This window comes from Suillus subalutaceus, assembly GCF_016647625.1.
Source record: "Suillus subalutaceus strain FC151 chromosome Unknown DFJ58scaffold_157, whole genome shotgun sequence".
Taxonomy (NCBI): domain Eukaryota; kingdom Fungi; phylum Basidiomycota; class Agaricomycetes; order Boletales; family Suillaceae; genus Suillus; species Suillus subalutaceus.
The window spans coordinates 1-25,334 of NW_024540406.1; the positions used below are offsets into that span (position 1 = coordinate 1).

The 25,334-nt window shown below is 48.9% G+C and overlaps 10 protein-coding genes across 10 annotated transcripts; 5 read left to right on the top strand and 5 right to left on the bottom strand.

The window, feature by feature from the left end:
- Window positions 1–237: 237 nt before the first annotated feature.
- Window positions 238–1,406, top strand: DFJ58DRAFT_633951 (uncharacterized protein; the record flags this gene model as incomplete). The annotated part of the gene is made up of 3 exons (XM_041381245.1): window positions 238–635; window positions 985–998; window positions 1,213–1,406. Coding segments are annotated over 3 exons (606 nt in total), but the record flags the coding sequence as incomplete, so codon positions are not given.
- An 802-nt stretch (window positions 1,407–2,208) lies between these two features.
- DFJ58DRAFT_611694 (uncharacterized protein) lies at window positions 2,209–2,460 on the top strand (the record flags this gene model as incomplete). Its single annotated transcript, XM_041380896.1, has 1 exon — window positions 2,209–2,460. A coding segment is annotated over one exon (252 nt), but the record flags the coding sequence as incomplete, so codon positions are not given.
- A 7,446-nt stretch (window positions 2,461–9,906) lies between these two features.
- Window positions 9,907–10,923, bottom strand: DFJ58DRAFT_124631 (uncharacterized protein). Its single transcript, XM_041378741.1, has 4 exons — window positions 10,891–10,923; window positions 10,602–10,822; window positions 10,529–10,548; window positions 9,907–10,480 (listed from the first exon to the last, which is right to left on the bottom strand). Exons 2-4 carry the CDS (start codon window positions 10,756–10,758, stop codon window positions 10,184–10,186), a joined length of 474 nt encoding a protein of 157 aa, XP_041238162.1. The 5' UTR covers window positions 10,759–10,822; window positions 10,891–10,923; the 3' UTR covers window positions 9,907–10,183.
- Window positions 10,924–11,306: 383 nt separating this feature from the next.
- Window positions 11,307–12,676, bottom strand: DFJ58DRAFT_124665 (uncharacterized protein). The gene is made up of 4 exons (XM_041378742.1): window positions 12,460–12,676; window positions 11,936–12,400; window positions 11,692–11,880; window positions 11,307–11,625 (listed from the first exon to the last, which is right to left on the bottom strand). The coding sequence occupies exons 1-4, from the start codon at window positions 12,666–12,668 to the stop codon at window positions 11,328–11,330; spliced, it is 1,161 nt and encodes a 386-aa protein (XP_041238163.1). The 5' UTR covers window positions 12,669–12,676; the 3' UTR covers window positions 11,307–11,327.
- Window positions 12,677–13,412: 736 nt separating this feature from the next.
- Window positions 13,413–13,845, bottom strand: DFJ58DRAFT_124683 (uncharacterized protein). Its single transcript, XM_041378743.1, has one exon. It carries the CDS (start codon window positions 13,751–13,753, stop codon window positions 13,472–13,474), a length of 282 nt encoding a protein of 93 aa, XP_041238164.1. The 5' UTR covers window positions 13,754–13,845; the 3' UTR covers window positions 13,413–13,471.
- A 92-nt stretch (window positions 13,846–13,937) lies between these two features.
- DFJ58DRAFT_733772 (uncharacterized protein) lies at window positions 13,938–14,768 on the bottom strand (the record flags this gene model as incomplete). The annotated part of the gene is made up of 1 exon (XM_041386339.1): window positions 13,938–14,768. The coding sequence occupies one exon, from the start codon at window positions 14,766–14,768 to the stop codon at window positions 13,938–13,940; it is 831 nt and encodes a 276-aa protein (XP_041238165.1).
- A 746-nt stretch (window positions 14,769–15,514) lies between these two features.
- On the top strand, window positions 15,515–17,792 carry DFJ58DRAFT_668293 (Alpha/Beta hydrolase protein; the record flags this gene model as incomplete). Its single annotated transcript, XM_041382688.1, has 13 exons — window positions 15,515–15,734; window positions 15,785–15,962; window positions 16,021–16,202; window positions 16,264–16,317; window positions 16,383–16,420; window positions 16,481–16,535; window positions 16,593–16,720; window positions 16,774–16,805; window positions 16,856–17,039; window positions 17,096–17,285; window positions 17,341–17,399; window positions 17,446–17,510; window positions 17,561–17,792. The coding sequence occupies 13 exons, from the start codon at window positions 15,515–15,517 to the stop codon at window positions 17,790–17,792; spliced, it is 1,617 nt and encodes a 538-aa protein (XP_041238166.1).
- A 192-nt stretch (window positions 17,793–17,984) lies between these two features.
- DFJ58DRAFT_749242 (uncharacterized protein) lies at window positions 17,985–19,316 on the bottom strand (the record flags this gene model as incomplete). The annotated part of the gene is made up of 4 exons (XM_041387641.1): window positions 17,985–18,282; window positions 18,349–18,537; window positions 18,593–19,048; window positions 19,108–19,316. The coding sequence occupies 4 exons, from the start codon at window positions 19,314–19,316 to the stop codon at window positions 17,985–17,987; spliced, it is 1,152 nt and encodes a 383-aa protein (XP_041238167.1).
- Window positions 19,317–19,965: 649 nt separating this feature from the next.
- On the top strand, window positions 19,966–21,438 carry DFJ58DRAFT_917160 (uncharacterized protein; the record flags this gene model as incomplete). The annotated part of the gene is made up of 5 exons (XM_041395512.1): window positions 19,966–20,298; window positions 20,423–20,605; window positions 20,799–20,843; window positions 21,052–21,253; window positions 21,307–21,438. 5 exons carry the CDS (start codon window positions 19,966–19,968, stop codon window positions 21,312–21,314), a joined length of 771 nt encoding a protein of 256 aa, XP_041238168.1. The 3' UTR covers window positions 21,315–21,438.
- Window positions 21,439–22,495: 1,057 nt separating this feature from the next.
- Window positions 22,496–24,852, top strand: DFJ58DRAFT_668322 (Alpha/Beta hydrolase protein; the record flags this gene model as incomplete). The annotated part of the gene is made up of 14 exons (XM_041382690.1): window positions 22,496–22,715; window positions 22,771–22,948; window positions 23,000–23,181; window positions 23,243–23,296; window positions 23,362–23,399; window positions 23,460–23,514; window positions 23,572–23,699; window positions 23,753–23,784; window positions 23,835–24,018; window positions 24,074–24,263; window positions 24,318–24,376; window positions 24,423–24,487; window positions 24,538–24,765; window positions 24,816–24,852. 14 exons carry the CDS (start codon window positions 22,496–22,498, stop codon window positions 24,850–24,852), a joined length of 1,650 nt encoding a protein of 549 aa, XP_041238169.1.
- Between the last annotated feature and the right edge of the window lie 482 nt (window positions 24,853–25,334).

The following is a 25,334-nucleotide window of genomic DNA, read 5'->3' on the forward strand; positions in this document are numbered from 1 at the left end:
GACCTCCGAGTCTTCATAAGGTTCGTCATCCGCCTGCGTGTGGGTGGCGCAGCCTAGTTGCCTTTCTAAGCTGCCGAGGCACGAGGCTGCGTAGAATATAGTCTACGTGCAATTAAGCGAGGTGGCGCAGCTCTTTCTGCTCTTGACCACCTCGTAGTAGTCTCTCACTCTAAGTCCTAGTTACTACTAGTTCTCAGTCTTTTTGCATTCTCTATCTCTATCACGATGTTCCAAGAAGACCCCAACAAACAGGTCGTTCCGGACTACACGCTAGAAGAGCATCAGCCGGCCAGGCAGCAACTTATAGCAGAAGGTTTCACAGACGACCAGGCCGCCCGTTCACTGACGTCACTTTGGACTTTAACTAACAATGCAGCAAAAGAACGTTGGGCCACCAGGCAACAAAGGCTAGAAGCCATACGACAACAAGACAAGCAAGACAAGCAAGACAAAGAGGACCGTCAACAAGCTCTGAAGGATGAAGAAGAGGCAGTGCGCCTTGAAGAACAGAAAAAGAACAAGAGCAAGTATGCGCCTATCAAGCGTGGAAAGGTTCCATCCGACCCCAGCATCATACCTGCTGCCTATGCCATCAGGAAGATGAAGGTGGGCGATTTCTGCGAGCTACACTACTTGTCACAACCCTTTGAACGAATTAATGCAGGGGCAGAGACTAGGACTCAAACGAAAGGTATCACAACAAAGAAGAGAATATGAGCAGGTACATCTTAGGATTGCTAGCAGTGAGCTAATACAAAAGAGGTTTGAACTGGAGAACTACCGACTACAATGAGCTACCTATATACATATATTGAAATGGAGACTGAATCTGAGTATGAACTAACTAGCCAATCATTAAATAGAAAAGGGAATCGTACGATGATCTAAATATAACTACACTATGATGTCATGAAACGTGTGACGGCTGTACAAGGGTTCTCGAAGGTTCTAGGGTCACGTGACTTGATCGCTTGTGAAAGGAAGTCGAAATCGGGGATGTCGGAGATAAAGGTAGTCGGCGCTAAAGGGATAGAGAAGTTCGGATATGTAAAAGATGGGTTCGGGTTAGGGTTTGTGAAAGTTATGGGTACAGACGCTGACTGGGCGCTAACAACAGGCGCTTGTGACGGGCGCTTAAAGGGTGTTTTACGAGTGTTCAAGTAAGAATAATGATTTGTATTTGGAACTCGTGACACTACTTCACCAACAAAGGTTTGAGTGACGCCAAAGCAGCAGTGCTTATAGCAGAGCCCGAAGCACTCGTTATGCTACCAGAAGCCAATGGAGCTCACACTTGGGTCCCAGCAGCCGCTGTAAGAGACCCTAAAGCATCCGCCGTTGTGAGAGACGAGAACCTCTCCTGGGAGGAGTTCAACGAAGCTGCCTCTCGCATGATCAGCATGATGAAAGTGCACGACTGGCCAGACAACCGCATTGAGATGCACATACACTTCTGGAACGCACTCCAGAACCATAGGTGGCGCCATTCACCGGACCACCTCAAGCAGCGCACACTGCTATCATATCAGTTGCAGCAGCACCATAGGTGGCACCTCACCGTCGGGACATCGCAAGGTTGGAGTCTTGAGGAGATCAACCAGGACCTCCTAACAGAGGCAAGAGAGGAACTGTTCAACGAGCATCTAGAAAAGCAAACCGCAGCAGCCATAAAGGTCAGTAGGGTATGTTCACTGTTTCATGCGCAACCTCTAACCATTTTTCATCCTTCTAACAACCACAATTTCTCAAATCGAACTGCATCATCAATTTGCGCATCGTAAGCTTTTGTCAGCCATCATGTGCTGACAAACGATCGAACCGGTGTTCTTCATGTCATTTTGTACACTGTCATCATGACACTACAAACCGATTGTTTTATGGCCAACATGTGCCTCTTTTCTCCTTGGTATCACACCAATGGCCCCATACATACCGTCATCACGACAATGCCACATGCACACCCCAACCACACGGCACCAATATCACATTGTTTGCCCCCCCCCCCCCCCCCCATTGCCATTGCTATCACAGCAAGCGGCTGCTTTGTACCTAACAAGCAACCAAGCGACGCTTCACCAGCAGATATCTGCACCACTGCATCAGGCAATGAGCCAGAAGCACCCTTTCCAGTCAGCAGAAGACCAGGCTGGAAGCAACAAGAAGGTACGCACCGTTCGTGCACCTCCTTCTTCCAGCCCCTTCCCTTGTTGTGCAGTATGCCTTGGCAGGCACCAGCACCGCACCATCGAGTGCACCTCCACCCATACCTGGAATGGTCAACACCAAATGTTTGCTGAGCGCATCCGAAAGGGTTTGTGGACGAAAGACGGAAAACAAATCTGCACAGGCTGGCAGAGAGACAAGGGCTGCAACACCCCCAGGCACAATGCTTGCCACATGTGTTCTGGATGCGGCACCTCTACCCATGGGGCCCAGAAGTGCCCTAGAGCACAGAAAGAGGAGCCCACTAACCCTGTACAAAGCTGAATTCTGGGAGCAGGAGTTGCATCGCGCAGGCATACTCAAACATTTTGTTAAAGTGCCGGAAGGATTCTGCTCAGGCTTCAGAATAGACTTTCCTGCTATCACAGTTGTACAATCCCCGCCTAATAGAGATTCGATTAGCGAATACGAAAACGAATTTAAAACAATAATCTCCAAAGAAATTTCCAAGGGCAGGTACATTGGACCGTTCTCGTCCAATGAGTTAAAAGACCTGATAGGTCCTTTCCAAACTTCTCCGCTCTCCATCATCCCCAAACTGGGGAAGCCAGGAAAATTTCGACTAATCCAAAAATTTTCATTCCCTCATGTTCCGAGCTCGCATTTCCCAAGCCTGTCAATTAACTCTCATATAGACGTGGACAACTTCCCCACTACATGGGGTAAGTTTGAAACAGTCTACCAACTGATCGCCACACTCCCACCAGGGTCAGAGGCTGCAACACGAGATGTGGCAGAGGTGTACTGCACAGTACCTTTACACCCGTCGCAGTGGCTGGCAGGAGTGGTGCGAGCCTCCGAAGACCATTTCTATGTTGATATGTGTACAGCCTTCGGAGCAACGCCATCAGCGGGAGCATACGGCCACGTAGCAGACGCAGGGGCAGAAATCTTCCGTCATCGAGGCATAGGACCTCTGGACAAGTGGGTTGATGACTACATATTCTTCAGAGTGAGGCATGAATACCTGAAGCAGTTCAACGAGACGAGAAGGAACTGGTACCAGATGTTTGCAAAGGATGACATGCGCCAGACAGGCAGTCGCATCTGGTTCGGAGGCATATCCCCAACAACAGGCCAGCTGGAAGAATGGAATGAGAACTGTTCCCAGCCGCTGTTAGATCTATCAAAGAACTCACCAAGATCAACGCACGATGAGCAGTTCAGCTGTTGCATGCAAGACATAGACTCAATTTCCCATGAAGCAGGCATTATCTGGGAACCGGTAAAAGATCAACCATTCTTGCCTTCAACGATCTATATAGGATTCATCTGGGACGTTGAGCAAAGACTGGTCTACCTGAGCTCTTTGAAGGTAGATAAGTACCTTTTAGCAATTCATAGATGGAGAAAGTGTCCCTCACATGTCTTACAAGACGTGCAACAACTGTATGGCAAGTTGTTACATGCCTGCGCAGCAGCGCCACAGGGCAGAGCTTATTTGACAACCCTCGAGGAGATGCTGTCCTACTGCGGCGATAAACCTTTCATGCCATGAAGACCTGGACAACATGTAGCCGACAATTTAGATTGGTGGTCCCACCTACTGCAATCAGGCAAGGTATCGAAACCAATCCTTCCCGCAGCACCTCCAATAAATCTCCTTGCCTTCTCGGACGCAAGTTCAGGCATAGGCCTCGGCATTATCATAGGCGATTTCTGGAGAGCCTGGCGCCTTATACCAGGGTGGAAAACTTCCAATGGAAAACGGGACATTGGATGGGCAGAAGCTGTTGCCTTCGAGCTACTGGTGTATTCTGTCGCCACTTTCACTAACACTAGCGGAAACTTCATCATTCATGGCGATAACACGGGAGTCGTCGAAGGCTGGTGGAAACGCCGACACTGCAACAGAGCAGTCAATGAAGTCTTCCGGAGAATCCACAAATTCCTCAACAATCTACCCAGACACTTCGAGATCACTACCACTTACGTTGCAAGCGCACTCAATCCAGCGGACAAACCATCCAGAGGCATCCTCAGTCCAATCGAGTTTCTTCTCCCTCCCATCGATATTCCCCCAGAACTTAGCGAGTTCATCATCGACGCCACGAAACCTCTCTCCCCCACCAAACTCCATCATCTGTGGGAAGGAAACTACTCCGCTCCTGCTCATAAGCTCATCAATCGAGAGCTCATCAAGCAGCAAGCAACAGAGCGAGCCAGAGCCTCGTTTCTCGAGGAAGAAGAAATCGTCAGGGCAGCTCTCCAAAATGAATGACGCCAAAGGAGCATCTCGTTTCGGAGCGCCACTAATGACCATCACGACTTTCCCAGCCCCCACGCCCAAGAACTACAAACCAGCTTCAACACCCCACCCATCATCACTCGGCCCCCATTGCCTAGCAAGAGACAGGTTGAGGGTGTGGACACCCTCAGGAACCAATCCGAGACTATTGCAACTAGCGGCAGTTGCAGGCAGTCAGCAAGAAGTGGACATCACAGACGCCCAGCTAGTCCGTATTTTAGACGTCATGGGGTCATCATGGGCGCAATCGACGAAAGAGACCTATGGAGCGGGGCTATTAGTATTCCATGTCTTCTGCGACACAATCAAGGTAGAAGAAGACAAAAGATGCCCGGTAACCCCTGCCCTCCTCCTCGCTTTCCTGTCCAGCTGCGCCGGCTCATACTCAGGGTCAGCCCTATCCAATTATGCAGCCGGCATCAAAGCATAGCACTTACTCCACGGCAGGATGTGGCTCATATCAGCCAGCAAGCTAAAAGCCATCCTAGGTGGTGCAAAAGCACGCACACCTGAATCATCTAAGCAGCCGAAACGACTACTTTTCACGCCAGACACATTAGCCAGCATCCGCGAGCACCTGAAACTAGATGAGCCACTAGATGCCGCAGTGTATGCCCGCCTAACAACAACCTTCTACTGCATTGCAAGGCTAGGTGAATTCACTGTTAAAACTGTAAAAAAATTTGATCCAAGTAAGCACATATCAAGAAGAGCAGTTTCCGAATCAACAGACCGCCACAGACTTCCCATCACTAAATTCCACATTCCGAGCACCAAAACAGCTCCCATAGCAGGAGAAGACACTTTCTGGGCAGAACAAAATGGTCCAACAGATCCTAAAGCCGCGCTTGAGAATCATCTGCGCGTCAACGCCGCAAGCGATGACTCTCACCTCTTTGCATGGCGCCACCCTAAAGGCACTAGGCCTTTGTCAAAGAAGGAGCTTACCAAACGGGTAGTGTCAGTGGCATCAGTAGCAGGGCTCCCAGATCTAAAAGGACATGGCTTACGAATCGGGGGTACACTAGAATACCTTTTGCAAGGAGTGCCTTTCGAAGTAGTGAAAAGCATGGGTAGATGGTCCAGCGACGCCTTCGCTCTATACCTTAGAGACCACGCACAGATCCTAGCGCCCTACATTCAAGCATCCCCAGTGCTAGAGCCGTTCACACACTATACACTGCCACCAGTGCGTTAAAGAACCAAGTGAGTTGTTCGCTCCTAATACAAGGGCATCAAGCTTCGCTATACGCGTCGCTCCACTCCTAATTCCCGGGATCACAGCTCATCTTGACACCCAGGTTCGGACCCTTGTTTCAGGCCAGAAAAGCCCGCCGGGCTTTCGCCCAAACACCCAAAAACCTTCTCACCACCAAGTACATTCTTGACCAGCGTGCCGTAGTCAATCGTCCATTCCTGTATACACTAACGATTCTGTTCACCACGAATCGCACCCTTTTCTTTTGCCATCAAGCACAGCAGCACATAGAAATCCTTTTAGTCGGCCATCCCCGAGGCGTTTCTTCTCCTATGTCGGAGTTTGAAAATTCCCTGGCGGGCGATGATTGTAAGGGGCTCTCGCCTCTTTCTACCGGTCGAGTCTTTCGTGCCTTGCTTTGGTTTTGTGATATCAGGTCTGTTTAGTTGCAGAATGTCTGTCATGTAGCTAGCACTAGTATTTTTGCGTTGACTAAGCTCTATTTTCTCTGCTGTCCAAAAATTTCTGCCATCTTCTCCTACTCGCCAGAGAGCACTGCCTTGTTAACCACCAATCATCTAAGTCCCAGAAAGGGTATTAAATGTACTAATTGTCCGGAAACTCATCCGAAGTTCGCTTTCTGGATGTGCCAACATGGAGCACAGCGACGTCCGGCCTCGGAGAGAGGAAGGGTGGCCGAAGCCTCCGTTGTTGAGTACCGGGAATTGGGATCGATGGCTGACAAGTTACAACTATTCATTGGGCTGTGCGTTGAAGGTTAAAACTGAGGATGAGAGAATTAAAGGAGGTTTCATAAAATGAAAAAAAGTCAAACCTGAAGCAAGGCTATCTAACCTTTGCAAGTTTCTGCCCCTCGGATAAAATATCAAGACAAGACCGCAGTCCCTTCAAACACCACTGCCTTTCGAGCCAGGAAAGGAGGTGACACTTCCAGAAAACCCGGAATATATGGTTGAGAGTGTCGTCCCATGGATTTGGGGCACGCGACAGGTGAACAACCCAGTTTTGAGATGCATACCTGAGAGCGTCAGAAGATGATTGACTTCGTTCCTGTGCCTCGTTTGCGAAAGCTATAAAGAGATTCATAGCACAGACGATCTCCCTGTCAGGAACTTCTGGCGATGCAGAGGTGAGATGATCTTGGGATATCAAGGCCAAGAACATCGGAAACATCAAGGAATCCGGTAAGTTTTTGAGCTGCTGGAATACTTGGAAGGTTGGCAGCAAAGCCAATTCTGGGACAATGATGTAGTTGCTGATTGCTTCCAACGTACTCGAGAATTCTTCTATAGTCGCCCATACGGACCCCGCAGAAGTGGATTGCCACGCTTGGCCGTGAGGCGTCTGGAGCCAGTTTCGCCCTTCCAGGGTCTGAAGCCAGCCTCGTCCTAGCTCGGTCTGCAGCCAGTCTCGTCCTAGCTCCTGTAGCCAGTCTCGTCCTTTGTTCTGAAGCCAGCCTCGTCCTGCTTCGGTCTGCAGCCAGTCTCGTCCTGCTTTGCTCTGCGGCCAGTCTCGTTCTCCGGTCTGCGGCCAGTCTCGTCCTCCCTCGGTCTGCAGCCACTCTCGTCCTCCTTCGGTCTGCATCCATCCTCGTGCTCTCCGGGTCCGCAACCAGTCTCGTCCTCCCTTGGTCTCTAACCAGTTCCGTCCTCCCTCGGTCTTTAGCCAATCTCGTGCTCCGGTCTGCAGCCACTCTCGGCCTCCCCCGGTCTGCAGCCAGTCTCGGCCTCCCTCGGTCTCTAGCCAGTCTCGTCCTCCCTCGGTCTGCAGCCAGTCTCGGCCTCCCTCGGTCTGCAGCCAATCTCGTCCTCCCTCGGTCTGCAGCCAGTCTCGTCCTCCCTCGGTCTGCAACCAGTCTCGTACTCTCCAGGTCTGCAGCCACTCTCGTGCTCCCTCGGCCTCTAGCCACTCCCGTGCTCCCTCGGTCTGCAACCACTCTCGTGCCCTCCATGTCTGCAGCCAGTCTCGTCCTCCCTCAGTCCGCAACCACTCTTGTGCTCTCCAGGTCTGCAGCCAGTCTCGTCCTCCTTCGGTCTCTAGCCAGTCTCGTCCTCTCTCGGCCTCTAGCCAGTTTCGTCCTCCCTCGGTCTGCAGCCAGTCTCGTCCTCCCTTGGTCACTAGCCAGTTTCGTGCTCCCTCGGTCTGCAACCAGTCTCGTCCTCCCTCGGTCTGCAGCCACTCTCGTCCTCCCTCGGTTTGCAGCCAGGCACACCCATCCACGGTCCCCAGCCAATATTGTAAATCTGGAGTACGATCTCCCCGAAGCCATAGCATACAGATGAGAACTGATAGTGGCTCTGGTGGCTGAACAAGGAAGGATAGCAAATTTTCTAATTGATTGGGGTTCTCAGATTGCATAGCTTGACTTTGTTTCTTCAGTTCTGAGAGCGCATCCAAAAGGGCCGTACTTTCTGGAATATTTTTCGTCATCAAGTGAAAAGAGGACTCGGCGAGTAGGGAGTGGGGTGATGGTATATTGTGTTCGCGTACTTGAGGGAGGCTGGAGTTTGAAAGGTCGGAAACATAGTCGCGAACGGAAGAGTGATAGATATTCACGGGGAGAGTGGTGTCGGTAGGAATATCCATGACAGACCGTAGTTGCACTAGTGTTGCCTCAACATCACAACCCTGGCCAGGGCCAAGAAGTTTCGAGATTTGTGACAGCGGCAGAGGGTCCGCAAGCGCAGTGACAATGGACAAGTGTAGGTATGCCCGGGTGGGGTCAGCACATGTGGAAAGAATAAGGTCGTATAACTTGTACACATGCGTTCCTGGTAGCAGCTCGCTCGTCAGTTCGAGCATCAATTGTAACTTAACACGAGGAACCTCATATCCATCACCGATAATAAACTTCATCATCGTAGACGCCACAATGAAACGTCTGCCCGCTCGGATCGCCAGCTTCGCGAGATCATCCTTCGATGGCTGAGGGAAATCAGTATGGCGACTTGCCAGCTCTGCGAAGGAATGCTGTAAGAATACATAGATGTCGTTGTCAACATCGGCGCCGTCGAGCGAGATGATGGTAGCAGCGCCCTCCCCAGAAGTTTTCACGGGTATTTCGCACAACAACGGCTGCACCTCCTTGTTCTGAAAGGCTTTGCAGATATGCGATTCCGAGCGACTCGTGAGTAGAATGTGTGTCACGGGTAGATCAAGCTCACGAAGAGCCCGTGCAAGGGAAAGGATAAGATCGGTAAGATCGTGTTCGGATGTGCATTCATCAAGGGCATCAATGACAAACGTCAAAGGCGGACACTTGCACAATCTGGATCGAAGCCACCGGAGAGGTTTGAGAAAGAAAGCCTCCATCTGGTCACAGAGAGGTGTGTCGGAGTCTAGTAGGGCAGGATTATCGCGGATGACTCTGTTCACATCCTTTCGGATGGATGGAAAATTGTTGGCAAGCTGGTAGGCAAGCGTTGCAAAGAAATATCCAGTGGTGCAACGTTTCGTGTGCTTGCGCGAGAAAAAGAATGTCCCCGCTAGCCGCTTTTCGACATTCGTCTCCTCTGTCACTTTTAGACCTTTCATCCTCTCAGCTACGGTGAATGCGACGGAAGACTTTCCGACACCTGCTGTGCCATGCAGCCATATAATTTGATTCTTCTCTTCTTTATCTAGTAATCGGTGGATGTATTTGAGGAGATTCACCCGGGTCCCTTCCAAACATTTCGAATGAGGCTGACGTTCAGGGGAGTTATATTGAGCGCCCTTGACAGCAACTTGGGACAGCCTCGCCCAAGTTCCTTCAAACGATGGAAGAACTGTCCAAAAGGTCAGAAAGCGAGACAGGAACAAGAGTGAAAAAAACAGACATTGTTCCTCACTCATTCACGAGGGTTGTAATATGCGTGATGAAATGGACAATTTGAGAGTACTAGCTGGGTGCGGTTAGAAATCAGGTATTTATCTCGAGGGACGACGTACGAAGATTCGAATCAAAGTGTGGATTTGTTGGAGTCGAAGTAAGTTGTCAATGGTCCCGAAGTGCGATGGAGATGGAATGAGGAGCTTGCTGGATGGTGGTGGGTGATACAGTTCAAGGACGAGTGCTGAGCGCTGGGCGCTCATCCGGTTGCTGTCAAGTTGCTGTGAAGGCACTTATTATGGAGACTGAGATAATACATAGCTCACTCTTTTTGTCGGCGCTCGCCTCTGATCTCCAGACGAGGTGGGTAGCAATATCAAGTGAACCGCACATTAATTTGAAGTTAGACTCGGAGGACCCACAACCTCCCGTCACATTTCACGGATTATTCAAATTGCCATCCTTCTAGACCCATTTCCCGCATGAACTTGCGGTGGATGCAAACAAACACGTTGAACATCACTAATAGTCTCATAGCGCCTACAAGAGCTAAGGGCTGGAGGGGAAAAATAAGAATGCTCTTCAGCATGAGCTACCAGGGCGGGCATGGCTGTTGGCTGTCGAGGTGAGTATTGAATCTTGGATATTGAGCGCTGAGCGCTAAGCGTTGAAACGTTGACTTTCAGTGGCACTGTGGAAACTCCGGAAGATAATCAAGATTACAAATACCAGAATCGGAACCGGGCTCATGAACGGAAAGTATGACATCACCGCTTCTTCGACTGGATATCTCGATGCGTGATTGTTGAAGATACGAGCTCTCTATACTCCATGCTTGATTTGAAGGTGCGTATCTGTGTTTCTCGATCGCATAAAAGACCAGTGGTAGTGTCAAGTACACGCAGCGGAGTATTGTCAGGAATGACTTTTCGAATAGCACGGTCCGCTTCGGATAGACTGAGATACTGCTGGCGCAACTCTGCAGAAATAGTTAAAGCATGCTGATGTGTGAGTTATTGGGGCTTACTTCGTGTCTCGGCATTCGGCCTGTAGCCGCGATATGAGGTGAGAGGCAGTGGACGATAGAGTTTGAGGCGCACCTAGTTTTTCCTTTCCTTTGCCCTTTTGTTTCAATGTCTTTTTTCCCGCCTTGTCTTCGTCAAAAATTCCTTTGAAACGCTCGTTACCTACAACTTTGAATTGTGTGTCTCGGAAACGGGGGTCAGTCTTCAACCGCGCAAATCGTGGGTCAGACATGGTATGTCGATCTGTCAGCGACTAGACAAGCCACAGACGATAAGTCGATGAGTGCTATCACTGCCTATCAGTGGGCGACGAAATGAAAATGTTATCCAGCAACTATGCACGAACGCTACCATGAACACTCACGAGCGAGTGCTACTTGTTGTCGCGGATGGCAGTCAACTCGAGTGTTTTAGTGTGGCCAGCGCGATGATTCGAAATAAATTCGAAGCGGACGTGTTAGTAGTACTAGGTCAAATGCGCAACGTTTGTACACCATGAAGTCACGGTGGTTTGGTAGCCACAACAGAATCAAAATGTGTTTCTCTTGGGCTTTTCTATCGGAACACACCTTGACATTCGATGGTGTCGAGGACCGAGGTTCACCTTAACTGGTCTTAGCCAAGTGGTTACTACAACTGAATTATGTATACACCCCAGCTTTTCAACTGCGGGCATGTTTAATTGTATGCATCTATTTCGCGGACACGTCGAGTTCACGTTCTCCTCACAACTGTCGGATGCAGAACTGATCAAGACAAAACGCGATAACACCTACACAAATTGAGTAATCTGATAGAATATTAGATGAGAACCTCCATCCCGCCCCATTCCAACACCCTGAACAAAGTCGCATCACCAGCTCTTGTAGGATCAACTCCAACTACATCCACCCACCAAGCAACGTCTTTCTCTGCTTGCATTTGTGCGTTGACCCAATTTGCTAAGTGCCCCTTACAGATACCTTTGAACAACATGAATATACGAGTCACGACATCAGGCTGCGGAGAAATGCGTAAAGAAGCGGCGCGTTCATATGCCGCTTGAGGGACAAATCGGAGGGCAATGTATTCGTGTTTAAGGATAGATGCTAGCCAGTATCTACCACAGCAGTTTTAGTGACGTGTTTATGATTTGACCGCCTGAGGGTAGCGCATATGTACGCACGTTATGAATGATGTTCTAGCTTCGGTGTGAAGTCCCAAAACCTTGAGTGATTTATCGAGGTAAACTGTTGCTTTGTCCACTGGGATGACAATTGAATCCATATCATTGAGACTGCTGGATATTGGATTGAATGTATCCACTGGTTGCGGTTTGGATGCTGGTGACCGGGGAAATGCTTGCACATTTGTCCTGCGAAGAGTGATACAAGTTAGGAGAATGATTTCTGTATCATCAGGGGACTTACTCCGCCTCCCAAAACAAGTACGACACGTCTAACCCAGAATTACGCTCAGTCAGACTCCCATCTTGATGGGTGTGGACATTCCATTCTAAACGATGTCCGTGGTCTCCTGCGGTAACAATGGGATAGATGACAGAGAGGCTCCACTCGGGAAGAAGGGAGAGCTTGATAGAAGCATCGATATCGAAGGGCGAGTATAGATAAATGACTGGTTTTTTAACAAGTATCCGATTCCGAGGCCGATAAAATCGAAGATTGATGCAGTCACCATCTTTGATGTCGTACGATCCGATACTTCGCTCCGCATCCATCATTACCCCAAAACTCAAAGCTACCTCGATAGGGGTAAGACTAAATGCCTGCATAGCATCAGCAACAAGTTGTTCCACCCGCATTCCCCTCGAGATTTCAGCAGTCTGAATCTCGCCAGATGGAAGAACAACTTTGATTGTGACTTTGTCATCGTTCCTGCCATGTTGTCTCAACTTCAGTAGTGAAAACACTTCTAGAATATTTGGGGTGCGTACGAGCTGTCCTGTTCGTTAACCTGACTTGGCGCCGATGTCATTTCCGCACGCCGAGTCACCTCAACGACGTTAAGCAAGTCAATGCCATCGTCCCATATTTCAGCCGTGATGTCCACATAGTGGCCATTGCAAGCATCGAGTTGATTGGTCTGCAACGCGACCACATCTTTCGGGATGCTTGGGAAATGTTTGCGGGCAGAGTCAATCATGAGCTTATGATATCTACTATGAGCCATTAAAGATTTGAATGGTTGTTCCACTCACATTATACGACCTTTGCCGTTTAACCATCACCCGTTTTTGACCATGTTTCAGAACAACACATGGCAGAATATGTTTCTCTTCAGTCTGAGTCCCCCTACTAAAAACAGGCATTTAGAGGTACGAAGAAGTTTGAAGCCTTCAAGTAGCGGGTGACGACACTGTCTATGATGAGCTGGCACTCGATCCCTCAATAGCAGCAGGCGGCTCGGTAGCTATTGCGTCCACCGCGTCATGCTATGTTGCTGCGCATTTTGTGCTGTTGGTCTGTGGCACATCTCTCTCTTTCGCATACGGGTGCCAGGGACTCAAGTACTCAACACTGGAACCAGCATATAAGCAGTCCATCTTCACATCTGGGAGCGGGTGATCGCTCGTCCCTTTGTAAAAGTGTCAAAGTAGTAGCATCATGAGCATATAAGTACCCTACCAGCATGACAGTAAAGGATTCCGTCCCCCTTATGTCCCCATCACACGAAAGGCGACCACTCGTCCACGAGGTTGGCGAGGGTCTGGTCGTGGCTGCATGCAGCCGGCTGGGGACCGCGCGGTCGGCCTAGTGCGACGAAAGTGAAGAAACAGGCAAATATAAACAGCGTTATGCATAAGTTCCAGATCTACACAAGGGTGTGAAGATGTCGTAGCATAGGCAGTAATTGCGAACCTGGGTAGTGAACATGAATACATAGGTGTAGCCAAATATGGTGAATGAAAGCCCAAACATCCAGTCTGTGATCGTCGAGGATGGCGTTCAATGACACTGATAACAAATACTAGATGGGAATGACACACACAGGAAAGGCTTCGTGACGAGAAGTACGAGACAAATCGGATAAGTGAAAATCGTCTTCACCGAGTTCGTCACCGTTCTAAGTCCTTTCCTTCCGGTAGCACATCTCCACTGTCTTTCGTCTCGAATGACATTCGCAATGAGCTCCAAGCAATGCAGCCCAAGCGTCAATGGTCCCTGGATAACTGCTATATTGACAAAGTGCAGAATACACACCTCAAGGATTGACACCCGGCATAACATACACGATGGAATTGGACAGCCCCTTGATGAACGACCACGTGTGTGTGGTCAGCGCATTGGAGCATATTAAATGCGTACCGGCGGACTTGTCCCAGATATACATGACGAGTGCGGCCCTTCCAGCACATACTGCAACGATCATCCAAAGAGAAAAGACAACTTTCCGGATGCTAGGGTGAGCATGCTACGCAAAGGACCATATCTCTGGTGGCCTCGCTAGACCTCCGTCCATGTCTAGGTCACAACACATACACCGGAAAGCAGCAGGGGTCAATTGCACGTGGTGGACCAATGCGGTAGTCAAGTCGAAAGGTGAGGAGCTCCACGTCAATATTTTGGCAGCCCATATCCCTGATAATGCGATCATCACCTGAAAGAGGAGTGCGACGCCCAAAAAGAGGAGAGGTAACCCTGCAATGGCAATACCCTCCCAAAATGTTTGTGGCGTTATTTGACAGTCGAGACATACAAGGAGTGAGGCCGAGCTGTAGGATATAATGAGGACAGCCGAGACACTATTAAGCAGGGCGCCATTAGGGTTATACCATACACGAGCTGCAGTCAGAGGGCGCAGATTGGTGTCGAACCGAAACCGAAACCGAGACTCTGAGGCTAGCGCAGAGCGCAATGAGATGCCGTGTATGAAGCTGATGGACTCGGTGCATAACGTGACGATTAAGTAAAGTGTCATGGCCAATATATCCCCCTGTAGGGGAAACTGAGCCCACTTCTCAGGATTGACCACGGCTACTCCCAAGACTCCGTGATTGGCTAAAGTGACAATGCCTGCAATGATGCATGAGCAGCTGAAGATACTTGAGCATGCTACTCCGACAAGGGCATATCTGCGAGTCGTCATACTGCGGTCATAGAAATCTGTTCTAGTATCAGCAGTGAACTTCGCATGAGATAATATCAAGTCACAGTGACAGTCGTGGTGATTCGGGAGTGTGTCATATGCAAGAAGGTTAGACAGATACCAATTTTCTTTTGCCGGTTTGGAAGAAGTGGTCATGGGAGGCAGAGACAGGAGGGCCAGCGCATTACGGACAAGCAGATTAAATATATAACTTTTCACTTATGACCATAGCCTCTGGGTGCATGTGACATGGAGGTGGAGCATCATGATCGTCATGGAAGAGCGGTCGGAGTGCCACACGGTATTTATGTGTATCCGGTGCACCATTGATTTACCTTGAACGCAGCGCGGAAATACCGAAAGTGCACATGTCAGGATGGTGATCGCTTGAAGCTTGATGTTTGGTCAGACCAATTGAATTCTTCCATCATGTGATGCCAATGACACAGCCACCATAGTACCGCACGTACCGCATTCTAACCGTTTTACCGTTCAATTTCTCCGAGACACTCACACAAGTATCTATCGTTCTGGACACTATACTGGCAGGAACTTACAGCTGTAATTGCGTATCTATTGCAAATTCGAAGAAAAAAGAAAGTGAGTACATGATAATAACAAGAGCCTCGGGTGCAAGTCGGGATGGGTGCCATGGAACGAGGCCGCAGGGAAGTACGCATAAGCTTCAAGTTGTGCATGTTGACCCTTCGGAAAGCAGAGATAGAAGATCCAAATATTATTATTAATGGATCTATCACCGCATGAAATGATGAACAACACCTGCCAGTGGTGAATGACACATCGCTACATCGTATTTTTACTAATATTTCGGTCGCCTCGGACCTGCTCTCGCAATTGAGGTTTATAATGAGGTCGCGCCATCTTCATCACCATAGTCAAAGATGTTTATCACTGCGCGATCTGTGGCATTGAAACTGTCTACTAGAGCCAATCTATTGGTCGTGTCGCAGGTTTTGCTTGCGCTAGAAGCCTTGTCTGCTCCGGCAGCCACCGTATCTACACCAATCGTCAACTTGGCTTATGCTCAGTACCAGGGATCAGTTGACACGGCGACAAACATCACCAGCTTCCTTGGAATACGCTACGCGGCTCCTCCAGTTGGTGCGTCTAGTTCTGTTTGTTGCAGACAATCTCAGCTCATGCACCAATAGGCGACTTGAGATGGGCAGCTCCGCAGCCTCCATTGGCCGTCTCTGGGGTTCAACAAGCTACCACCCAACCAAACGAATGCAATCAAGCACCCGTAGGCAACGCTTCGACAAATTCGTTTGAAAGCACCTCTATGAGGAAAAGGGGTATTAGTCAATCTGAAGACTGTTTATTCTTGAAGTAAGCCTGTCATGAAACGATGATGTTGACATTTACAATCAGTGGTTACGCCCGCTAGTGTATACACTCCTGGAAGTGAAGTGGTGGCCACTCCGGCAGGAGGGCTACCAGTTGTCGTTTGGATTCACGGAGGAGGGTATATTGAAGGAGCTGCAAGCGAATTTAGTGGCGCAGATCTAATTCTAGACTCGAGTTATGGTGTCATCACTGTCTTAGTTCAGTACCGCCTCGGTTTATTTGGTATGTTTCGTTGTTCCTCTCAGTTTCAAATGCATACTAAGGTGTTTACACTACCGATTAGGTTTTCTTGCTGGCGAAGCGGTCAAGGAAGGGGGTGCACTCAATGCTGGACTACGTACGTGATTCAATACCATGGTCTGGCCGCAGTCATTGAGATTCAGCTGAACTTAATATTCTAAGTCGACCAGAACTATGCGTTACAGTGGGTGCAGGCCCACGTGAGCAAAACCCCTTACTTGCGTGGTGTACCCCAGCTGATAGGAAGCTCGCCCGGATAGATAAGCAGCTTCGGTGGCGACCCTACGAAGGTCACAATTTGGGGAGAGTCCGCTGGTGAGCTGTGCTAGGTACTCTTCATCATTACCGTTTTTATTTACTACTTTGTTTCAGGTGCCGGTTCAGTGCTACAACATATCGTTGCTCATGGAGGAAACACGCAGCCTCCCCTCTTCACAACCGCCATGACGAGTTCTACGTTCTTGCCGTCCCAATACAACTATAATGACCGGATTCCAGAGGTGATTCTTGTTCATGAGAATGATGTCCGCAGGGTCCTGAACACCACTACCAGATGTTGTATAGCGAGATCGTTAATGGAACAAAGTAAATCCTTTGGAAAACCGCCATTCCATATCTAATTCCTCAACTCGCAGCTGTACCTCAAGTTCGGATACCCTCTCTTGTTTACGCGCTGCAGATGTCAACACGCTGCAGACCTTGAACTATGACATCAACTTCAACGGGTTCTTTGGCACGTTCGTATTCGTCCCTGTTGTGGATGGCACTTTCATCTTAGAGAGGCCTACCGTGACGATAAGTAAAGGTCGTTTAAATGGCGTACGATCCATCAATGCATCTATCTCACAAACAAACTGAGACCCTTTCTCCCTTAGAACTATTTCCTTGCTATGACCAATTCGCATGAGGGGAACATTTTCGTCGACCAATCTACGACATTGGATGTTGCAGATTATGTCAAGACGCTTTTCCCGAATTTCGGTTCTGCTCAAGTTGCTGGAGCGGTGACGATGTACCAGAACTACGAAAGTGACGTTACCCAGGCAAATCTTGTGATGAGTGACTGTATGTGTATTTTTGATGCAATGATCAATGTCCCTGATTTCATGGGTCGTTTTAGCAATATTCCTTTGCCCTACTTATTATCTCCTCTCGGTATTGGGAGAACGAGCTTGGAAAGTGAGTTCGAGGCAACTTGCAATCTATGTATACTGAATACAAGCAGGGCGAGTTTGCAATCCCGCCTGGCCTGCATGGAACCGATATTGCGTACTACTTCACCTCATATGAGTAAGTTGCAGCAATGGGTCAACCCCTACTTTGATTGTATACTGTTTCAGGGGTGGTCCTCCATACAACAATTCGCAGTTCATCACTGCTTTCTCGAATTCATTCATGGCTATGGCCATGTTGGATACTCCTGACGACAGATACACGCCAGGGGATATCACACCTTCCTGGACATCTTGGCAATCTAATATGACAGAGATGAAGTTCAACGAGACATCCGCGGGAGTACCCGACGTTCACACTTTCAAGACTGATAGCGCCTTGCTGGAGCGTTGCGCGTGAGTACCATATTTATGATGAGCCAAGGCGCTGAGCCAAATGCATGTAGCTATTGGCTAAACGTGTCAGCGTATTCAGCGCAGTGAATGGAAGCTGAGCGCTGCTCTGGCATCTGCGTGAGTTGAATAGTCCTGCGACATGTTTGTCATCCGTATATCAGCTTGTCACAAATGCTCTGGTCGTAGGATTAGAATATCAAATGAGAATCTCCATCCCGCCCCATTCCAACACCCTGAACAAAGTTGCATCACCAGCTCTTGCAGGATCAACTCCAACTATATCCACCCACCAAGCAACATCTTTCTCTGCTTGCATTTGTGCGTTAGCCCAATTTCCTAAGTGCTCCTTACAGATACCTTTGAACAACATGAATATACGAGTCACGACGTCAGGCTGCGGAGAAATGCGTAAAGAAGCGGCGCGTTCGTATGCTGCTTGAGGGACAAATCGGAGGGCAATGCATTCGTGTTTAAGGATGGATGGTAGCCAGTAGCTACCACGGCAGTTTTAGCGACGTGTTTATGATTTGACAGCCTGAGGGTAGCGCATATGTACGCACGTTATGAATGATGTTCTAGCTTCGGTGTGAAGTCCCAAAACCTTGAGTGATTTATCGAGGTAAACTGTTGCTTTGTCCACTGGGATGACAATTGAATCCATATCATCGAGACTACTGGATATTGGATTGAATGTATCCACCGGTTGCGGTTTGGATGCTGGTGATCGGGGAAATGCTTGCACATTTGTCCTGCGAAGAGTAATACAAGTTAGGAGAGTGATTTCTGTATCATCAGGGGACTTACTCCGCCTCCCAAAACAAGTACGACACGTCTAACCCAGAATTATGCTCAGTCAGACTACCATCTTGATGGGTGTGGACATTCCATTCTAAATGATGTCCGTGGTCCCCTGTGGTGACAATGGGATAGATGACGGAGAGGCTCCACTCAGGAATAAGGGAGAGCTTGACAGAAGCATCGATATCGAAGGGCGAATATAGATAAATGACTGGTTTTTTAGCACGCATCGAAGGCGCATTAAATCGAAGATTGATGCATTCACCATCCTTGATGTTGTACCGTCCGATACTTTGCTTCGCACCCATCATGGTCGCACCCAAAGCTGCCCGGACAGGGGTGAGACTCAATGCCTGCATAGCATCAGCAACAAGTTGTTCCACCCGCATTCCCCTCGAGATTGTAGCAGTCTGAATCTCGCCAGATGGAAGAGCAACTTTGATTGTGACTTTGTCATCGTTCCTGCCAGGTTGTCTCAAATTCAGTACTGAAAATACTTCTAGAATATTTGGGGTGCGTACGAGCTGTCCTGTTCGTTAACCTGACTTAGTGCCGATGTCATTTCCGCACGACGAGTCACCTCAATGACATTAAGCAAGTCAATTACATCGTCCCATATTTCAGCCGTGATGTCCACATAGTGGCCATTGCAAGCATCGAGTTGATTGGTTTGCAAGGTGACCACATCTTTCGGGATGCTTCGAAAATGTTTGCAGGCAGAGCCAAACATGAGCTTATGATATTTACCATGAGCTATTAAAGATTTAAATTGTTGTTCCACTCACATTATACGACCTTTGCCGTTAACCATCACCCGTTTTTGACCATGTTTCAGAACAATACATGGCAAAATTTGTTTCTCTTCAGTCTGAGTCCCCCTACTAAAAACAGACATTTGGAAGTACGAAGTTTGAAGCCTTCAAGTAGCGGGTGACGACACTGTCTATGATGAGCTGGCACTCGATCCCTTAATAGCAGCAGGCAGCTCGGTAGCTATTGCATCCACCACGTCATGCTATGTTGCTGCGCATTTTTTGCTGTTGGTCCGTGGCACATCTCTCTCTTTCACATACGTGCATGAATAGTATCGGGCAAATTAATTGACATGCTCGGTGAGTTCTGTCCCGATATCGAACGTAGACTTAGGTATGGTGCTACATGGTAGGGAGCGAAGGAGAGCATGGTTTGGAGCCGGGAGGGCGCATGAGGGAAGTGGTAGTGCATCAGCCAGAGGATGTGACGTTACAAGGTCCGGGGATCGAATGGGGGTGATGGGCTCAGGTAGGAGCGTTAAAGGGGGGCCTTGTCGGGTGCAACGACTAAGGTAGTAGGAGCTCGGCAAAACTGGGAGGGCGCAGTTAGGTGAAGAGATAGCCCAAATGAGGGAGGGCGCAGTTGGGGTAGGCATGGTACCATATGGCATGATTAAGTGTGGTTGGGTGGTAAAAGTGTGCTGGGGGCCAGGAGGGAGCCTGAGAGCTGGGAGAGCGCAGTTGGGTGCAGTTTTATGGTGGGAGGTGTACCTGGGTACTGGAAGGATGCTGGATGTACTCCCGGGCGAAAGGAAGGTGCTGGAGGGCTGCAAAAATATCATAGAGGGTGCGGTTGGGCAAAAGGTGCTCGAAGATGTTGGGTATGGTGGCGATGAAGATCAGCACCCACAACAACTAGGCAAGTCACGGAAACGATGGCATGGAGGAGGGCCGCTACCAGTATTAGAATGAACTTTGGCATGATTGCAAACGCACCGTGTTTACTGCCGACTCCGCAGCGCACTCATATAGGACCTGTCTTGCGGTTCCACAGCGCTGTATGCTTGTTTCCTAACAGTCTTAGTGGAACTTGCCTGGGCATTCAGTGTCGAGTGTTTATGCTACGGGGGTTAGTGGCGGCAGCCTGGGACCCGGAGTTTCAACGAACTCTCCTCCTCTCACCGTCATCGGTGCATTTAACATTACTGCCATTGTCGACTGGCTCACCCGTCGTGCGCCTACCTGGAATTCCAGTGACTCCAACCTGGTGCGTGTTTTATGTGTGTTGTAGACTTCGGCAAGCGAGCAAAGTTGCTAAAACCGCTTCATAATAGTATTATGATGAGGTGGACGTTCTTATGTAACGCGTCCTACTTATATTTCCTTCTGCCGCCATGTCACCCCCGCCAGTGTGGCCACCTACTACTACTAGAAAGACTCGTGCAGTGTTTTTTTTTTAGCTCGTCGAGCTCAAGCGCAAATTATCCCCAACTGTTGCTGTCGAGGTATCTAGTATCTGACTCAAGGTACGCATTAGCCTCTTCGATGCAGCCATGGGATGCGCCAACATCCTTTCAGAACACGGACACTCAAAATAGAACGCATATGGCCCGAGTCAGACTCGCTCAACTAGATATTACCGCATGAGACCCTTGAGAACTTGAAGTGAGTGTCTCCCTTCATTGTATTGGATAGACATGTTTACCTCTGCAGTGTTGTCATACTGCTTGTTCCTACATCGACGCACGGCACTCCAGCGCCAATGAATTGCCTGGTGTTATGTTCATACAGCTCAACATTAACGCTCTCAAGATGACATGTCGGGCGGTAGTATTCTCTCGTGTGCTACATGTGTCTTATTGTGATGCTTACTGTTGCAGAGTTACACTACCGAAGGCTCGAGGCTTTGGATCTTGTAAGTCCCATTACTCTGGCTATCCCTATGGTCGTGCACTCATTCACGTCTAGGTTGCTGACTGCGTGTGGACCGTGAAGTTCTCCAGCGGCACGCTACATTATCTAGGCACTGGGTATCATCAGCAGGGGTAGGACAGTCTCAAATATAAGTTTGCAAGTCAGCTAAACGACTTGTCCTCTACAAAATCACAATGATTCAACAATTGCTTGATCACAGATTGACTTGAATTTGACCGCCAGAAATTGTGCCTGGTATGAATGATCCCGAGCTACTTACAATGCTCTCGTTCCACGGCGTGGGTTGATGATCGTGTGCGCCGTCAATGCATCGCCAGCCCGACTGACGCAGCCCCTCTGTTTACAAAACAGAAATTAGAAAAGTGAAAGGCAAAGCAAGTACCTCTCACGAGACGGGTGCCAGAGACTCAACACCGGAACCGGCATAAAAGTAGTCCATCTTCACATCTGGGAGCGGGTGATCGCTCGCCCCTTTGTAGAAGTGTCAAAGTAGTAGCATCGTGACCATATAAGTACCCTACCAGCATGACAGTAAAGGATTCCGTCCTCCTTATGTCCCCACCACATGACAGGCGACCACTCGTCCACTCGGTTCGCGAGAGTCTGGATGTGGCCGCATACAGCTGGCTGGGGACCGCGCGGTCGGCGCGGTGAGACGAAATTGAAGAAACAGGCAAATATAAACAGCACTATGCATAAGTTCCAGATCTGCAAGAGGGTGTGAAGATGACGTACATAGGTAGTAAGTGCAAACCTGGGCACTGAACAAGAATACTGATGACACGTTTAGTGTCCGACTTCATAAGCGTAGCCAAATATGGTGAATGAAAGCCCAAACATTCAGTCTGTGATTGTCGAGGATGGCGTTCAATAACACTGATATATGCTATCAGAAGCATCTCATTTGCATAGGACACACAAGAACTTTGAACTACTCGACGTCATAATGATCGAGCACTGGTTATCGTCTCACAGAAGCCGTGACCGTCAGCCTAATAATACCTAACGGGTTTCTGGACTTTTGGTGATGTGGTCTTCGACGAGCGATCTGTTGGCTACGCCAAGCCGCGGCCTGTTTTGGCCTAAGCTCGGCTTTGGGCTGGCTTTGGCTTACAGTCTAGGCGCAGAATATTAAGAGCCTAAGCCGGGCCAGAACATCACTACCAGTGGTCAGTGTGAGGTTTATAATGAGGTCGCACCATCTTCATCACCCTAGCCAAGGATGTTTATAACTGCGCGATCTGTGGGATTGAAACTGTCTACTACAGCCAATCTATTGGTCGTGTCGCAGGTTTTGCTTGTGCTAGAAGCCTTGTCTGCTCCGGCAGCCACCGTATCCGCACCCATCGTCAACTTGGGTTATGCCCAGTACCAGGGATCAGTTGACACGGCGACAAACATCGCCAGCTTCCTTGGAATACGCTACACAGCCCCTCCAATTGGTGCGTCTAGTTCTGTTTATTGCACAAAATCTCAGTTCACGCACCAAGCGCATAGGCGACTTGAGATGGGCAGCTCCGCAGCCTCCATTGGGCGCCTCTGGGGTTCAACAAGCTACCACACAACCAAACGAATGCAATCAAGCACCCGTAGGCACCTCTTCGACAAACCCGCTTGAAAGCATCTCTATGAGGAAAAGGGGTATTAGTCAATCTGAAGACTGTTTATTCTTGAAGTAAGACCCGTCATGGAATGATGATTGCAATCAGTGCTTACGCGGCGGTAGTGTATACACTCCTGGAAGTGAAGTGGTGGCCACTCCTGGAGGAGGGCTCCCAGTTGTTGTTTTCATTCACGGTGGGGGGTATATCGAAGGAGCTGCAAGCGAATTTAGTGGCGCAGATCTAATTATAGACTCGAGTTATGGTGTCATCACTGTCTTAGTTCAGTACCGACTCGGTTTATTCGGTATATTTTGTTGTTCCTCTCAGTTTCAAATGCATACTAAGGTGTATACACTACTGATTAGGCTTTCTTCCTGGCGAAGCGGTCAAGGAAGGGGGTGCACTCAATGCTGGACTACGTACGTGATTCAATACCATGGTCTGGCCGCAGTCATTGAGATTCAGCTGAACTTAATATTCTAAGTCGACCAGAAATATGCGTTACAGTGGGTGCAGTCCTACGTGAGCAGAACTCTTTACTTGCGTGGTGTACCCTAGCTGATAGGAAGCTCACCCGGATAGATAAGCAGCTTCGGTGGTGACCCCACGAAGGTCACAATTTGGGGAGAGTCCGCTGGTGAGCTGTGCTAGGTACTCTTAATCATTACCGTCTTTATCTACTACTTTGTTTCAGGTGCCGGTTCAGTGCTACAACATATCGTTGCTCATGGAGGAAACACGCAGCCTCCCCTCTTCACAACCGCCATGACGAGTTCTACGTTCTTGCCGTCCCAATACAACTATAATGACCGGATTCCAGAGGTGATTCTTGTTCATGAGAATGATGTCCGCAGGGTCCTGAACACCACCACCAGATGTTGTATAGCGAGATCGTTAATGGAACAAAGTAAATCCTTTGAAAAACCGCCATTCCATATCTAATTCCTCAACTCGCAGCTGTACCTCAAGTTCAGATACCCTCTCTTGTTTACGCGCTGCAGATGTAAATACGCTGCAGACCTTGAACTATGACATCAACGTCAACGGGTTCTTTGGCACGTTCGTATTCGTCCCTGTTGTGGATGGCACTTTCATCTTGGAGAGGCCTACCGTGACGATAAGAGAAGGTCGTTTGAATGGCGTACGATCCATGAATGCATCTATCTCACAAACAAACTGAGACCTTTCTCCCTTAGAACTATCTTCTTTCTATGACCAATTCGCATGAGGGGAACATTTTCGTCGACCAATCGATGACATTGGATGTTGCAGATTATGTCAAGACGCTTTTCCCGAATTTCGGTCCTGCTCAAGTTGCTGGAGCGGTAGCACTGTACCAGAACTACGGAAGTAACGTTAACCAGGCAGATCTTGTGATGGGTGAATGTATGTGTATTTTTGAAGCAATGATCAATGTCCCTGATTTATGGGTCGTTTTAGCAATATTCCTTTGCCCCACTTATTATCTCCTCTTAGCATTTGGAGAACGAGCTTGGAAAGTGAGTTCGAGGGAATTTGCAATCTATGTATACTGAATACAAGCAGGGCGAGTTTGCAATCCCGCCTGGCCTGCATGGAACCGATATTGCGTACTACTTCACCTCATATGAGTAAGTTGCAGCAATGGGTCAACCCCTACTTTGATTGTATACTATTTCAGGGGTGGTCCTCCATACAACAATTCGCAGTTCATCACTGCTTTCTCGAATTCATTCATGGCTATGGTTATGTTCGAGACTCCTGACGACAGATACACCCCAGGGGATATCACACCTTCCTGGGCATCTTGGCAAGATGATTTGACGGAGATGAAGTTCAACGAGACATTCGCGGGAGCACCCGACGTTCACACTCTCAAGACTGATAGCGCCTTGCTGGAGCGTTGCGCGTGAGTGCCATATTTATGATGAGCCAAGGTGCTAAGCTAAAGGCATGTAGCTACTGGCTGAACGTGTCAGCGTATACATCGCAGTGAATGGAAGTTGAGCGCTGCTCTGGTATCTGCGTGAGTTGAGTAGTCCTGCGACATGTTTGTCATCCATATATCAAATGCTCTGGTTGTAAGATCATGATGTGGCGAGACTTTTGCGTTAATCAAGATATCATTGATTCATCAGTTGGCAACGACCCTACTACTATCCTTACTATGCGTAGCCTTCTGGTGATGTCTAGAACTTCCAGTCTGAGTATATCCACTGTCAGGCCTTCCCAAGACGACCCTATCGTAACGGAGATACATGATTCTTTTGTTCTGAGTGGGCGAAGGCTTTGTTCGAGACACTCAATTTGAACTTGCAAAGCTTGAAGCTTCAACAGTTCCACTTGCCTTTGACTCGGATTTCAATGAGCTCTCCTCCTCTCACCATCATTGCATAACTGCCGCTGTCGACTGGCTCACTCATTGTGCATCTGCCTACCTGGAATTCCTGCATCCAGTGACTCCAACCTGGTGCGTGT

Coding starts and splice junctions, on each gene's coding strand:
- DFJ58DRAFT_124683 (XM_041378743.1), bottom strand. CDS start 13,753: ATGTTATGCCGGGTGTCAATCCTTGAGGTGTGTATTCTGCACTTTGTC.
- DFJ58DRAFT_124631 (XM_041378741.1), bottom strand. CDS start 10,758: ATGTCTGACCCACGATTTGCGCGGTTGAAGACTGACCCCCGTTTCCGA. Junction 10,549..10,601: donor CAAAGGAAAGGAAAAACTAG/GTGCGCCTCAAA, acceptor TCGCGGCTACAG/GCCGAATGCCGAGACACGAA. Junction 10,481..10,528: donor GCCGAATGCCGAGACACGAA/GTAAGCCCCAAT, acceptor CTATTTCTGCAG/AGTTGCGCCAGCAGTATCTC.
- DFJ58DRAFT_124665 (XM_041378742.1), bottom strand. CDS start 12,668: ATGATTGACTCTGCCCGCAAACATTTCCCAAGCATCCCGAAAGATGTG. Junction 12,401..12,459: donor GTTAACGAACAGGACAGCTC/GTACGCACCCCA, acceptor ACAACATGGCAG/GAACGATGACAAAGTCACAA. Junction 11,626..11,691: donor GCTAGAACATCATTCATAAC/GTGCGTACATAT, acceptor CTGCTGTGGTAG/ATACTGGCTAGCATCTATCC.